The sequence below is a fragment of the Rattus rattus genome, chromosome 4 (genome assembly GCF_011064425.1).
Source record: "Rattus rattus isolate New Zealand chromosome 4, Rrattus_CSIRO_v1, whole genome shotgun sequence".
Taxonomy (NCBI): Eukaryota; Metazoa; Chordata; class Mammalia; order Rodentia; family Muridae; genus Rattus; species Rattus rattus.
Window position 1 is genome coordinate 165,067,188 of NC_046157.1, and position 14,737 is coordinate 165,081,924.

At 51.5% G+C, this 14,737-nt stretch overlaps 1 protein-coding gene across 1 annotated transcript; it reads left to right on the forward strand.

Annotated features, from left to right (window-relative positions):
* The first annotated feature begins 1,241 nt into the window (after window positions 1-1,241).
* Window positions 1,242-11,202, forward strand: Agxt (alanine--glyoxylate and serine--pyruvate aminotransferase). The gene is made up of 11 exons (XM_032899633.1): window positions 1,242-1,580; window positions 1,662-1,854; window positions 3,288-3,352; window positions 3,894-3,994; window positions 5,137-5,207; window positions 6,158-6,242; window positions 7,158-7,253; window positions 7,916-7,985; window positions 9,867-9,962; window positions 10,347-10,475; window positions 10,848-11,202. The coding sequence occupies exons 1-11, from the start codon at window positions 1,350-1,352 to the stop codon at window positions 10,953-10,955; spliced, it is 1,245 nt and encodes a 414-aa protein (XP_032755524.1). The 5' UTR covers window positions 1,242-1,349; the 3' UTR covers window positions 10,956-11,202.
* Window positions 11,203-14,737: the final 3,535 nt, after the last annotated feature.

Genomic DNA, 14,737 nt, shown 5'->3' on the forward strand with positions numbered 1-14,737 from the left:
AATAAGTTAGACTTGGTGTGTGTGTACGAGCTGGTGTGAGCTGTGTGAAAGCTTGAGTGTGAGAGTCAGTGTGTGTGAGTTGGCACATGTGTAAGAGTGTGAGAGTTTATGAGTTCTGTAAGATGTGTGTGTGAATGTGAGTTCTGTGAGTGTGACCTGTGTGTGAGCGTGAGCGTGAGAGGGAGGATGTGGCGGAGTCTCCACACACACATATCCATTTGCTGAAATGAGCCTGTTCATCAGCCAAGCCAGGGACAGCAAATGCAGTCTCTGGGCCATAGTGGACCCCATACTCTTTTTTTTTAATATAAATAAAACGCACACACACAAGTATGCATGCACATATGCATGAACACATACACACACAAGCACACGTGTACATATGTGTGTGTGTGTGCATGAAACATACATATTCTTGATAAAGATATACCTTTACTGGAACAAAACATTGCAGTTAGAGTGTTAAAATATTCTCCAAGTAGCTGCTTTCTTTTCTCTTCCTCTCCAACTGCTGAGAGTGAATGGACAGACTTGTCCACCAGTATAAAGGCATATCTGCAATTAACCAACATATAAAAATGTCACATTTTGTCTTTGAAATCTTTTTAGAGGATTTATGTACTGATTTTTCTGACTTCAGGCATGACTTTTTTTTATTACCTGGGAATTTCATATATGCATGCAATGTGCTTTGCTCAAACCCACTTCTCTTTCACCTCTTCTTTTCAATTTCTTCATTATCCCCTCTCCACTTTTCCATTCCCAACTTCATGTGCTGTTTTTTGTTTTTCTTCCTAGCCAGCCAGATATCCAGCATGAATGGGGCAGGAGCTCGAGAATCCCACCCATGTGAGGAGCTACTGGTGACTGGGGATGCTAGGGAGAGATGGTCAGTTCTCTTCAGGCCCCCGAGAGGCTAGCCCACGCTGCAGAGGGTAGTCCTACACCTTGTATGTACAGGCAGCACCAAATAAATGAAGCTGTGTTGGAACACAGCCACACCCATCCTGGCTGCTATGGAACCCCGGGGCTCAGGCGGGTGATTGCAGTACATCAGTCCTACAAGCCTCAGGCACTTGCTCTCTGACTCTTGAAACTTTCAGACCCCCAGCTGGGCTGGGAGGGGAGCCAGGGAGAGGGGTGTGATGTTCTTCATACTGCTGTTCTTTGACGGGACACCAGAGGCTCCCCTCCCCCTGTGGAAGGTTCACACCTCCAACTGTCCTGTCCACCCTGACAGAAGGACAAACATCGATCAGGGTCAAATTGACAATAAAAGGGCTGGAGCAAGCAACAGGGACTCACCAACCAGGCCTCGCCTCTGAGTTCAGCCCAGAGCTAGCTGGGAAATGTTCCGGATGTTGGCCAAGGCCAGTGTGACGCTGGGCTCCAGGGCAGCAAGTTGGGTACGGAACATGGGCTCGCACCAGCTGCTAGTGCCACCCCCAGAGGCCCTGAGCAAGCCCCTGTCAATTCCTAAGAGGCTCTTGTTGGGTCCGGGGCCCTCCAACCTGGCTCCTCGCGTGCTGGCAGCTGGAAGTCTGAGGATGATTGGCCACATGCAAAAAGAGATGTTTCAGGTAGGCCTTGGTGGCAGGAGGGGTGGTGATCACTCGGTGGCAGGCAGAGGAGAGGATCTGACCTGTGTGCTCACTGTCTAGATCATGGATGAGATCAAGCAGGGCATCCAGTATGTGTTCCAGACCAGGAACCCCCTCACGCTGGTTGTCAGCGGCTCAGGACATTGCGCCATGGAGACTGCCCTGTTCAACCTCCTGGAGCCTGGGGACTCCTTTCTTGTGGGAACCAATGGCATCTGGGGGATCCGGGCTGCAGAGATCGCTGAGCGGATTGGTAAGGGAGAGTGGTCTGTGACCTCGGTTATTCCTCCAGAGGCCTCCCGGGGGGATCCTGAAGACATCTCCACCAGGCACTCCTCCGCCTCCCTCAGATGCTGCCTCCTCCAGGCAGGCACCGAGGCATTCTCCCAGCCTTAGCAGACTGGCTTTGTCCAGTTAGGACAAGATGATTTCTGGAATGTATAGAAGAGGTGTTACAGAATGTAAAGACCCTGATCTGAGCCCCAGCAGCTCTCTGGGGGTCTTCAGGAAGATTGGAATTTCAGAAGTTCATTCTCTCCCCAGATCTGGTCATCTGTAGATTGCGGACCTAGAAACAGTTCTTTCTCCATAGTCTGAGATGGAAGAGGGTAGGCACACGCCTAGACGTCTGTGAGACTCTGGCATTTGCGAATGGCCCACAAGGCTCACAAGCTCATGGCCACACAGTTGATGGACACCAGTCACGCAGGCCCTGAGATCTAGGAAAGCTACTCTTTGCCCTTCACTGAGACTTGGTGGTTCAGGTTTGTCCCCTGCTAGGACTCTGATTGTGAGCAGGTTCATAGCATGGGACTCAGAGACAAGAGTCAGGATGGGCAGGTACTTGGATCCTGGTGTTCCTAGATCCACAGGTCAAGGCCTGTGGATCTTCTTCATCTTCTCACCCTTTCCAACCTTCCATCAGGTGACGTGGGATATCTGTGAATGGCACTAGGGTTAGGTAGGATCCCATATGGCCTGTGGTGCTCAAAGTCACCTCACATAGATACTATTTGTGTGATAAGGCTGCCAAGAGCCTCCTCAGCCTGAGGAGGAACACCTCCCCACCCCCCACTGCCCCTGAAGCTCTGGACTCAAAGCCCTGGAGGCCTGGACAGTGCTGTATCTGTGGGAAAAGCAGGCCTCACAGAGCATGCCCCACTTCACCTATGGTATAGCCATGTGGGAGCCAGCATGAGTGGGGTCCCCTACACTGTGTGTGTGTGCGTGTGTGTGTGTGTGTGTATGTGTGTGCATGCATGTTTATTGGCTATATTATTTATTTACATTTCAAATGTCCCTCTTCCCCGGTTTCCCCTCCTCAACCTCTCCATCCCATCACCCCTCCCCTTTGCCTCTATAAGGGTGCTCCCCTATCCACTACCCACTCCTGCCTCACCGGTCTAGCATCCCCTTACACTGGGACATCAAGCCTACACAGAACCAAGTGCCTCCCCTCCCACTGATGCCCGACAAGGCCATCCTCTGCTACATATGTATCTGGAGCCATGGGTCCCTCCATGTATACTCTTTGGCTGGTGATTTAGTACCTGGGAGTTCAGAATGGGGTGGTCTGGTTAGTTGATATTGTTCTTCCTATGGGGTTGCAATCCCCTTCAGCTCCTTCGGTCCTTCCCCTCCCCCACACTATGTCTAACTCATGACCCGTTCTGTCCCTGTCCTCAGGAGCCCGTGTGCACCAGATGACCAAGAAGCCTGGAGAACATTACACACTGCAGGAGGTGGAGGAGGTACTGAGACACAGGGTCATCACTGGAGGGGTTGGGCTGGGATTCTGAAGCCCGTGGTTTGACTTCTTGGTGTCTAGGACTGCCGTGGGAGGGGCTCCTGTACCCAGGATCAGTTAAGAAGTCTTCCTCTGTCTAAAAACAAAACGGAGTCTGGGATGCAGTCCTACGGGCAGGGCCAGCGAGGCCTCAGGCTGTGTGTGGTCAGGGAAGCATGACCCATTACTGAACTCTAGGGTGCCAGCCCCTCAATGTGGGGTCAGGCCAGACCCAACCTATAGACTCCAAGGCAGGGAGGATGCTGGCCACTTTTCTTACCGTGCCTTCCCCTCAGTTCCCTCCATCAGCGTGCTTTGACAGAAAAGGGGTGGAGCATATCACCTACCTATTTCTAAGTTGGCCAACTCAATTACGGAGAGAGCTGGGTATATGTGGATGATCCTGGCCCTGCCCCCACAAACTGACGTCCCTCTGTAAGGAGCAGGCTGACCCAGGGGGAGGTCTCCATCAGCCCTGCTCAGAGCTGTCACCTCTGTTCCCTCAGGGCCTGGCTCAGCATAAACCAGTGTTGCTGTTCCTGACCCACGGGGAGTCATCCACTGGTGTGCTGCAGCCCCTGGATGGTTTCGGGGAGCTCTGCCACAGGTAAGGCTGGCCTGGCCTGGCAGGACCAGGGCAGAGCAAAGCACACAGCCTGTCTGGACAATGTTGTCAGGGAGCTGCAGGGCTGCCGGTGACAACTGGCACTGTCCCAACTGCCACCGTCACATGGTATGGGTGGGTTTGCTGCAGGCTGAATGTGTGTAGTATCATCATTTTATTTGATGAGGACCCAGAAGCTGGGATAGGACCATGTGCCCTGGAGCCTGATATCACTACAGTGGTACTGACCCAAGGGGCGTCCCATGACTGGCAAAGGCTGGTGCTGCCCAACCTGTCCATCTCAAAGCCTGCTCCCACCTCATCTAGAGTGCCCTGTCCCCTTGCCTCTACTTCTTCCCCACCCCACACAGGGGTTTACGAGAACTGTTCCAGGACATGGTAGGCCCTCTGTAAGAGAGCAGAACTGTCTATAAAGCTGACCACAGGCCAGAAGAGGACCTTGCCAATACTATAGAGGGTTATCATGGTGGGATAGCATCCTCAGCGATGTGGAGCCCATATGTGCAGGACACCCCCTCCCACTGAAAGAGCCCCGGAATAGAGTCCTGTTCATGCTTGAAGCCTAATTGGATTGGCTCAAGCCTTGTCTATCACTGTGCTTACATGGTTCTAGGAGGAAACCCGGGCAGAAGGGGATGACCATACATATGCAATGTTGCTTGAGCTGGACTCTGGCCTCTGAAGGCTGTGTGTCTGTGGCAGGTGGCCAAGTGTGTAGCTATTGGTAGAGGGAAGAGGGAAGCCCGGACCTTTGCGCTGCCAGGTTGTAGGGACCCACGCTAGCTCTTGGCACTCAGAACCCTGGTTGCCTAGGCTGATGCTCGTTTTTCTCTGAGAAGCCCAGCAGCAGAGCCATTTGGGTCATGACCCACCCACCCAGGCCCCTGGACCTGGCCAGCGCTGCAGCTGCTTCTGGCTTTAAGGAGCTGCTTCAGGGAGGGAACCCCACACATGAAATGAAAGGGACCCTTCCTTGCTTCCCTGTTTCCGGGCTGCCCTTCCAAAGACTTTCAAACCCTTCCCCCAAGCCCGCTCCCCACCAGATGCTCAGTTCGTGCTGAAATCTGAACTCCCATGATCCCTTCTGCTCCACTGTGCTGCCCCCATACTCATGATTCCTCTAGGTACCAGTGCCTACTCCTGGTGGACTCGGTGGCATCATTGGGCGGAGTCCCTATCTACATGGACCAGCAAGGTAAGAGCATGCCTTAGACACCCCATATCCCAGTCTCACACACACTGGCAAACTCCAAGGCTACAGAAGACTCAGTTCTTGCAGTCCCACCACCAGACCATAACTAGGTTTATGGCCCTGTCTCCACAGGCTCTGGCAAAAGAGGTTATGTAGCTTGTACTGTGCTAGCCAGAAAGTCCGAACAGCATGGCAGGGTCTCTGGCATGGGTCCTGGCTGCATTGCCTCATGGAGGTTAGCAACATAGTGGGAGTAAGGCAAGAGGAAGAAATCACAGGGTGAGGAGTCAGGGACCAGGGAGGGAAAGGCACGCTCTTTCCTAACAGCCTTTCTGAGAACTAGGCAGGGTCAATTCCTGCGGAGAGTCAGTGACCCAATAACACCCCGATAGGCCCTGCCTCTCAGAGGCCCCAACCCTCCCATTCCACACTAAGGACCAACTTTTCAATGCATCACCCCTTGGGGACACATCACTCACATACCATATCCCTGGGACAGCACAGACTCTGAAGTGAGCCAACAGCCTGAGTTCGGCCAGACTGTGAGACAAGGTGTCGGGGTGCATCAGGCGGCAGCTGCTACTCGGGGTGTGGGGGGTTAGGAGGCTCTCCTGCTGCAGTAGGAGCAGACAGTACAGGAAGGGCTGGGCTTGTGTATCAGATGCAGTGAGTCCAGTGCTGCAGATGTCAGGGACACCCAGCAGATACCATGCTGTTTGACTGTTCACAGAGATTAGACAGGCCATGCTAAGAGGCTCCAGCCTGAGGTCATAAGTATGACAAAACAGGGCTGTTATCAGAAGCCAGGTTTCTCCTGTACCCCTCCTGGTTTCCACATACCAGTGAAATCTTGGTCCACCAGGCACAGAGCATGGTACAGACTGGACAAACATACCTATTTGTTGAACTCTTCTGTGGGATCTCAGACACCCCCTTTCCCATCTCCACCCTAGGCATCGACATCTTGTACTCTGGCTCTCAGAAGGTCCTGAATGCCCCACCAGGAATCTCCCTCATCTCCTTCAACGACAAGGCCAAGTAAGGGGTCTGCACCTCACTTTGGGATATGGATTCTGATGGGGGCATGGCTGGACCTGAGAGGGAGGGAGGCAAAGTCTCCATGTCGAAACTCCACCCTGCTCTCTCTGCTGGGATGTCCTAAAAGTCAAGATATGCTCTGCAGATGTTTCACGGGGTAACGGGGAGGACGCATGCCAGGGCCTGGGCTGTGGGGAGGATCAGAGGCTAGCACTCTGGAGGTTCTGGAGGTCACTCTAAGGGGTGATCCAATGTGTCTGGATGCTTGGAGCCCAGTTCTCACCCTTCAACCTCGACTCGGCTTCCTGGGGTTGGCATGGGAGCTGCCAGAGACAGGCACAAGCCACCCCCCACTCTAGTCCAACCATCAACTGGGGATCCTGGCATCTAGATCCTGAGCCTAGAGAATGGGGATTGGAGGGAGAGACAAAGTCATGAAAGAGAGACCTCAGTGGGTAATGCCCGGCAGCCCGACACCAGCCTTTGAGTCCCGACCCAAGCGGGTCGATTTTGGTTTGGTCAGGAATTCTTCCCGGCTGCCATGCCGGACAGGGCTGAGGGCTGTATAGGAAGAGGGGAAGGTCATCAAGAGTGGGATGAAGGTGGGGAACCTCACCTGGGAAAGCAGTTTCCCTAACAGAGGAGGCAGGACAGATCTGTGGCTGGAGGTGGGAGAAACGAAGAGACCAAGAGTGGTGGGGTATTGGTTCTAAGTACCCACCTGACAGTCACAGTCATGGGGACCTCAGAGGGTCAGGCAGTCTGAGGAGCTCAGGTCCCTCCTGGACTCACAGGGTCCCATGAACTCACAAGGTTCCACAATAGGCTATCTGCCTCTGTACCCCACATCTGTGACACAGGAGAGCCCAAAAGCCAAAGGCAGGTACTCAACTCACACTGGCTTCTCTCGTCCAGATCCAAAGTCTACTCCCGGAAGACAAAGCCAGTCTCCTTCTACACAGACATCACGTATTTGTCCAAGTTGTGGGGCTGTGAGGGCAAGACCAGAGTGTGAGTATTGGGCAGCCCAGGGATGAGGGTGGTGGGGTGACTATCCATCCCGAACCCGGCCTCTTATCAACCATGCATGTCAAGTTCTGCATTCCAGGCCTTTGAGCCCCCGTGCTGTAATTGAGGACTCTTGTGCTAGCTAGCCATTAAATTCAGGCCTCCCTTGTTATCTGGCCCAGAGGCTGAGGCCTAAAAACCACCCCACTACCATTTCCATAATCCTTATCCTCCATTTTTTTTTTTTTACCTGACTCTATCTTCCCACTCCAGGCCTCAGTTTACCTCTCTAGGAAGCTTAACCAGAGGCTCCATAGGCCACCTCAGTCATAATTGTGAGAGGTCTTGTACAAAACCAAGACAGGGTATCAGAATGATGCTATAGACTATTTGGGGAGAAAGTGTCCAGTGCTGGCTTCGCAAGAACATGGGCTCCTCGTGGGAAAATGGCGGTCAACTGTGTTCTTTTTTCCTTCCCTTATGTGTTGCCAAGCCTTGTGCGGGCCTTCCCTTCCTGGCATTCCTGGCTCTGTGACTCTGAAGCAGGCTGTGTTCCTGGGAAATGGTTGGCTCCTGCAACAGAGACTGAGCTGTCAGAGTGGGACAATCGGCTCCTGGTCCAGTCCCTGCCATGACACTGAAGCAGGTTCTTTTCTATTCCCCAGAATTCATCATACGTTGCCTGTCATCAGCTTATACTGCCTGAGGGAGAGCCTAGCACTCATTTCAGAGCAGGTAACAGCAGGGACTTCCCCCTAATGGGAAAAAGAAAAACAAGTGGAGAGGGAAGAGAAGGGGGCCCTCAGGCCCGAGTGCACCTCAGACTGGGTACACTGCCGGACGCTTCCTCTCCCATGACTCCCTCAGGTTCCCCTGGAGAAAGCAGACAAGAGGGAAGACAGCGGTGAATCTGTGTGCCAACAGACCCAGGCTTGGAGTAGGAGAAGCTATGGTGTAGCTAGCAATCTGGAGGGCCTCTTAAGGGGTGGGGGAGACAGGGAAGGACTGGCTTCTTCAAAGAGGAAGCTGGAGCACTGGCTAAGGGCAGACTGGGAAGACAGAGCCCAGGACAGACGTAGGCACACTCTGGTCTGACCCTTCAGTTACTCAGCAGATCACAGTGGAGGTCGGAAGGGAGAGGCTCCTTGGAACGGAGTGGGGGCTCTGAGAGAGGTAGGCATGGTGAGAGGGGACTCAGGGGTGGAGCGCATACAGCAAGCAGTTGGCAGATCAAGGGCTGTCTTAGTCTGTTTGTACCCAGAATACCCTATAGCTAAATTTATTTGGCTGATAATTTCTAGAAGCTGGGAAATCTAACTTCAAGGTCAGAGGTTATATTTACTCCATTATAACAAGTCTGAAGATTTCACCTGGGCCAGATGGAGCAAGGAAAAAAAAAAAAAAAAAGCTAAAGTCTCATGTAGCCCAGGCTAGCCTCAAACTTAGTTCCAGGCTAGCCTTGAATTGCCAATTATCCTGCATCTACCTCCCATGTTCTGGGATTATAAGCATGAACCACCATGCTCAGCTACCTTGGGTTTCATTATAAACGTCACCGACAGACACTCCTGTGCTGTTAGCCAAGATAGTTTCCACACGAGCCCTTGGGACACACCTGGCCACTGCAGTTCTCACCAGAGAAGGGGTTGGCACTCGGCAGGCAAGTGCAGGTCCCAGGCCAACTGGGTCAGCGGTTACGTCGAGCACAAAATCCATCCTCAGGAAATGGAAGTGAAGTGTGGCTACAGGCCCAGTTGGTCACATAGGTCACAGAGCAGAAAAATAAATAAATAACCAAAGCTAACCTGGCCACCTCCCTCTGAGTCCTGATGTCTCTCACGGACCACTGCTAGCCATGGGGGCCAGGAAGAGTGCTGGGCTCTGGCTAACATGTTCGAATTCTTAAGACCACTCATCAAGTCGCTGCATGAGGACTGGGTTAGAGGTGAAGTGAGCCATGATCTAGACGGTCACCTACACCCTGGCTAGGACTCTGAGCTGGGGGTGCACCCCTGTGGAGCAAAACCTAGGGGTAAGCTGGTAGGAAAAAGTAAGAAGCCATGGTGGTAGCCAAGTATGACTCAGGATCGGGAGTTTGTGGCTAGCCTGAGCTACATATAGAGACCCTGAAATGGAAGAAGGAAGGGTATTGGGCAAGAGGTCAGCTCAGCGTGCTAAGAAGATGGTGAGATCTAGTGGCCAGTGAGAAGCAGTTACTGATGGGCAAAATATGACCTGGGAGTGATCGTGCAGGTCAGAGTAGGAAGGACTCGTCCTAGAGGTCCCATAGCATATTTCCTCACGTCCAGGGTCAGAAGGAATGGGACCTGACTCTGATCACACCAAACCCACGTGGCCAGCAAGCCCAGCTTCCTCGAGTGGCAACCTGCCCTTTGAAATGTGTCCTGCCTATCTTCCCAGGGCCCACTGGGTGCCCATAGGAGACCAAGACCCACTCCTCTCCCTCCCAGACCCAGGAAATATCCTTTCCTCTAGCCAGCCCAGCATAGACTCTTGTCTCCTCAGAGTCTGGGGTTCCAGAAGAAGTTGCCCAGTATATCTAGGCAATAGAGGGGTTCGCACCTGCCAGCTGTCATGGCCACCTTTTTCCCGTAGGGACTGGAGAATTCCTGGCGGCGTCACAGGGAGGCTACAGCACATCTGCACAAGTGCCTGCGGGAGTTGGGCTTAAAGTTCTTTGTGAAGGACCCGGTGAGGAGCCCGTGGGAGACTGGTGTTGATTGCCTGATCCAGGCTCTAGTCCAGTGGGGAGGGGGAGGCTGTGGTCTATTGGTGAGACCAAACATGTTTCAGAGGGACGTGAGCTTCCTGAAGTGGCGATGGTGGTTGGAGGGGTGGAGGGGTAAAGGTGGGGGCAATCTCTTTAGGCCCTTGGCAATCTCTAAATGACTCCTATTCTGCCATGGGCGTCCTATGGCAGCCAAAGCTGACCCTCAAGCCGTTTTCCTCTGGCCCTTTTTCTAGACTCTAAAAGCCAGCACAGGCCCAGCAGCCTGAGCACCACCATAGATATGAGTGTTCCTGGAGGCTAGGAAGGGCCCCAGTCTGTATGGCTAAGCCTGGCACTTCTTGCAGGAAATCCGGCTACCCACAATCACCACTGTGACCGTGCCTGCCGGCTACAACTGGAGGGACATCGTCAGCTACGTGCTGGACCACTTCAACATTGAAATCTCTGGTGGTCTTGGGCCCTCTGAGGATAAGGTGAGGAGGCTTCTGGAAAACCGGGGCTTTGTAACCAGAGGCACTAGTCCTGATGCACAAGCCAACTGTGTGGGGTCACTGCAGGGCATGATCGCTTCAAGTAGAATAGCCTCAGCCTTCTCCACCATGGTAGGGAGGTCGCACATCAGCTTTACCAGGTCCACTCTGAGTGCTGAGTGACCCTCCCTGGCTGTACCCCTGAACTCTATGCTTTGGGTACAGTGGGGAGGGCTGGCTCTGGTTCCTGTGTGGCATGCATGAGGCCACTTCCCTTCTGCATACCAGTTGGATGCTGATCCCATGTGATGAAATCACCCACCTAACCAGAGGCTGCAGACAGAGGCTGACCTCTGCCTGTTCCATCCCTATCAGGTGCTGCGGATTGGTCTCCTGGGCTACAACGCCACCACAGAGAATGCGGACCGTGTAGCAGAGGCCCTGAGGGAGGCCCTGCAACGTTGTCCTAAGAACAAATTGTGAGCATCGTCTCACCAGACTGTGCCCTCCTGGAGGGGCTGGGAATATAGGGAGAAGGGGAAGACTGTGCAAGCCCTCCAGCCAGCAAAGGCTGCTGATGTAACCAGGCGGGAAGGGTCAGGGCGAAGCTGCCCCTCTCCCCACAGATGGAGCCTTGTGGACACATGATGCTAATCACCTTCTGATGGAGCTGCAGTCTGCAGGCCACTGGACTTGGGGAATATTCAATAAAGTACTTGCCAGACATCTATGACCGTGTGTGGCTGGGTGTGGAAGAGGAGCCTGGGACCCCTCCGCTGCCTACACAGCCCCAGTGTGGCCTCCCCCCGGAGCTGGGGACCGAACCCAGGGCCTAGCGCTCTCTAGGCAAGTGCTCTATCGCTGAGCTAAATCCCCAACCCCCAGTGTGGCCTTTTGAAAAGAACCCCGTACTCTAGAGTCTGTACACAGATCTTTTCCCAGGGCTGAGGATACCATCATTGATTTCCAGATCACTCACCCCGACACATACAAAACACACTCTCATAATGCTATCTTCAAGTGAATCTACAAAAAACCTCACTCATAAAGACAAGACACCCACAGACACATGGCCAGCCCCCCCAATCCTCTACCCTTAACCCTGAAGTTTCATTTTCACCTGAACTGAACTGAGCCCCAGTTCCCCCACCCCAACACACCTCTCTTCTGGTCCAGTTGTCTAGCACACTCACTACCTGGAGCATACTGGATAGCCATACTCAGAGCCCCAGAGAGGACGACTGGAGAGTGCCCCTTACCAAGGCTAGAGCCCCTCTTTTCAGGTTATCAGCAAGAATGAATGCACCTCCCGGCAGAGAATGGCTGACCTAGCTATGTCTATATCCCTGGTACAACTGGTCACAGCTGTGCTCTGGGCTAGGTTCTTGAGCCAACAAAGGCTGCTGCCCAGTGGTTCCCGGTGACCAGAGGAGACAGTCTTGAGGGACACAAAGCTGTAATCAGTGCCATAAGGGGACCTGGAGCAGAGCGGGGAGGGGCTCTTGGAGAGGAGACTGGAGAGCCCAAGCCCCAGAATGCCCAGGGCCACATGGTCACTTAGAGCCTGGTCTTTGTCCAGAGAGCAGATCTATCTTGGTTTGATCTCCCAAGAGGCAGTTACTGAGGTATACAAATGGTTTTTGCCTGAGAATGGACTCAGGATTCACCCAGTGGAAGATCCCCTGCATCTGATCCTATAGGTCAGCTGAGTCACCCATGGACCACACATATTTTCTAATGAGAGTCTGCCCAGCACCTTGGATCTTCCCATGCACCTGTGCCTGACTGTCCTCACCTGCATGACTGCACCATAGACATTCTGTTTCTTTACCTGCTGGTGATGGACACCTGATTCATTTGATACACACATTTGATACACACAGCTGTAATGGCCTCCTGATTCAAGGCTTCCTGTAACTGTATCTTTTTACTGATTCTGAGTAGATGAGGAAGATTTCAGTTACAGGTGCCTTGACTAAGAGAAACTATGTATAAGAGCTGCAGCCATTCCAAGTTCCTGCCCTGGTGGCTGGCATCCTTTTGTTCTAGCAGCTGTCAAACTAACTCGGTTAGATGCACCCTCCCCTGGTGAGTGACAAGTTTCTTTTCACTTGTCGCTGGCTACTTGCAAACCGTCTTCAGAGATGTGTCAGTTCAAATAGTTTGCTCGCAAGTAGGCATGTAAGTTTTTTCTCTTTTGGTTGCTGGTTATACTATTCCTTGAGTTCCCCTGTGTGTGTGTGTGTGTGTGTGTGTGTGTGTGTGTGTGTGTGTGTGTGTGTGGTGTCCAGCAAACATGTCTCTGCCCCTCCCCTCCCCTCTCCTGTTAGGATTACAGGTGTTCACAGCAGTAAACAGCTTTTGCATGGGTGCTCGGAATCCAAACTTAGCTCTCCATGCTTGCTTGATAAACACTTTACCCACTGAGCCATCTCCCCCACCCCCATCACACACACCATAATAGATTTTTTAAAATGTATTCTCAACCCAAACAGATGTTTGTGTCCCAAGGGTTTCCCGGCTGTATAGCTTACAAGTTACCTATTTATTTTCCCAATGATGACTCCAAAGAGTAGGTTATGTTTGATTTGGGTGCAATCCTGTGGGTTTTCTTTCTGTGGTCTGTGCCATTCATATCTCACCCCAGAAGTTTTTCTTACTCAGAGCTGTGGTGGATATTTCTGTATTTTCTTTTGAAGTTATTGTGTGGGTCTGTTATTTGTTTCGATGAATGGACATGGGGCAAAGTGCATCTTATTCATAGCAGCCCAGTTGTCCCAACAATATGCTTTGTTAAACAAACCTTGCTTTCTCCATCCTACTGACCTGCCAACCCCACAAAGATTGACTGTGCGTGTGTGGGTTGGTTTCTGGTGTCTGTTCTCATCTGGCTGCTTTTTCTGGTCATAAGTCAATCTGCATTAGCTCAAAATTTGCAGCCACCAATAAATCTAATTGTGAAACAATCCCCCCTCTCGGTAGGGGTAGGGGGGAGAGAAATTTTCTTATTCTAAAACCTTTGAATTTCCATAAATTTGTGGCTTGTTTTGTTCGTTTCTACAGAATGGCTTTCTGGGCTTATGGTTGGAATTTTCCAACTCTCAGGTTAAGAACAGTAGGAATCCTAGAAATATTGTAAATTTGATTTTATGAGCATTCACTTAGATGGTTTTAAATTTCTCTAAGCAATGTTTCAGATTCTCACTGTAAAGGTCTTGTGTCTACCTTTTTCCGTTGATCAGTCTTGCTAGGAGGTATTAATTTATCAGACTTTTCAAACACCAGTATTTGCTTATGTTACTTTCCCTCTGTTGTCTGTTCTCTGTTCATTTCTATAATATTATCCTCTTCTGGTAATATTGACCTCTTCTGCTTTTGATTTACTCACTTTAAGGTGTTTTTTTATTATTTATTTTGCTCTGTGTGTGTATAGAGTGGCAGCGGCAGCGGCAGCATTGGTGGTGATGGTGGTGGTGATGATAGTGATGGTGATGGTGATGGTGGTGATGATGATGGTGGTGGTGATGATGATAGTGATGGTGGTGGTGGTGATGATGATGGTGGTGGTGGTGGTGATGTGATGGTGGTGGTGGTGGTGGATGGTGGTGGTGGTGGTGGTGGTGGTGTGGTGGTGGTGGTGGTGGTGGTGGTGATGAGTGATGGTGATGGTGGTGATGATGGATGATGATAGTGATGGTGATGGTGGTGATGATGATGGTGGTGGTGATGACGGTGATGGTGATGGTGGTGTGGTGTGTACATATACCACAATGTATCTGTAGAGTCCAGAGAACATCCTGCAGGTGTTGATTTTCTCTTTCAACTTTGAACCCACGTTGTCGGATTTGGCAATAGGCACCCCAACCTGTTGAGCCATCTCACTGGCCCTCCTTTGAAATTTTCGCTATACTTTTGGTTGATCAGCAATCCTTGTCTATTTCTTTGTGGGTTACTCTTGGTTTTCTGCGTCTTACATCGGAAACTTAGGTAGTTGATTTTAAGACACATCTTCTAGGTATTTCCCACTGAAGTTTTCCCTCTGCACACTGCATCAATGTCAACTTTGATGGGCAGTGTTTTCCTTATCACCAAAGACAAAAAATTTTGATATTTTTGGGACTTAGTCTGAACCATAGATTGTGTTAATTCATGTTGTATTATTTTCAAATATTTGGAAATATCTACTTGTTTCTTATTTTTGTGTCTGTTGAGGTGAGGCATCATATTGTATGTGGAGTTTGGCTAGTGTAAATGCCCTAACACCT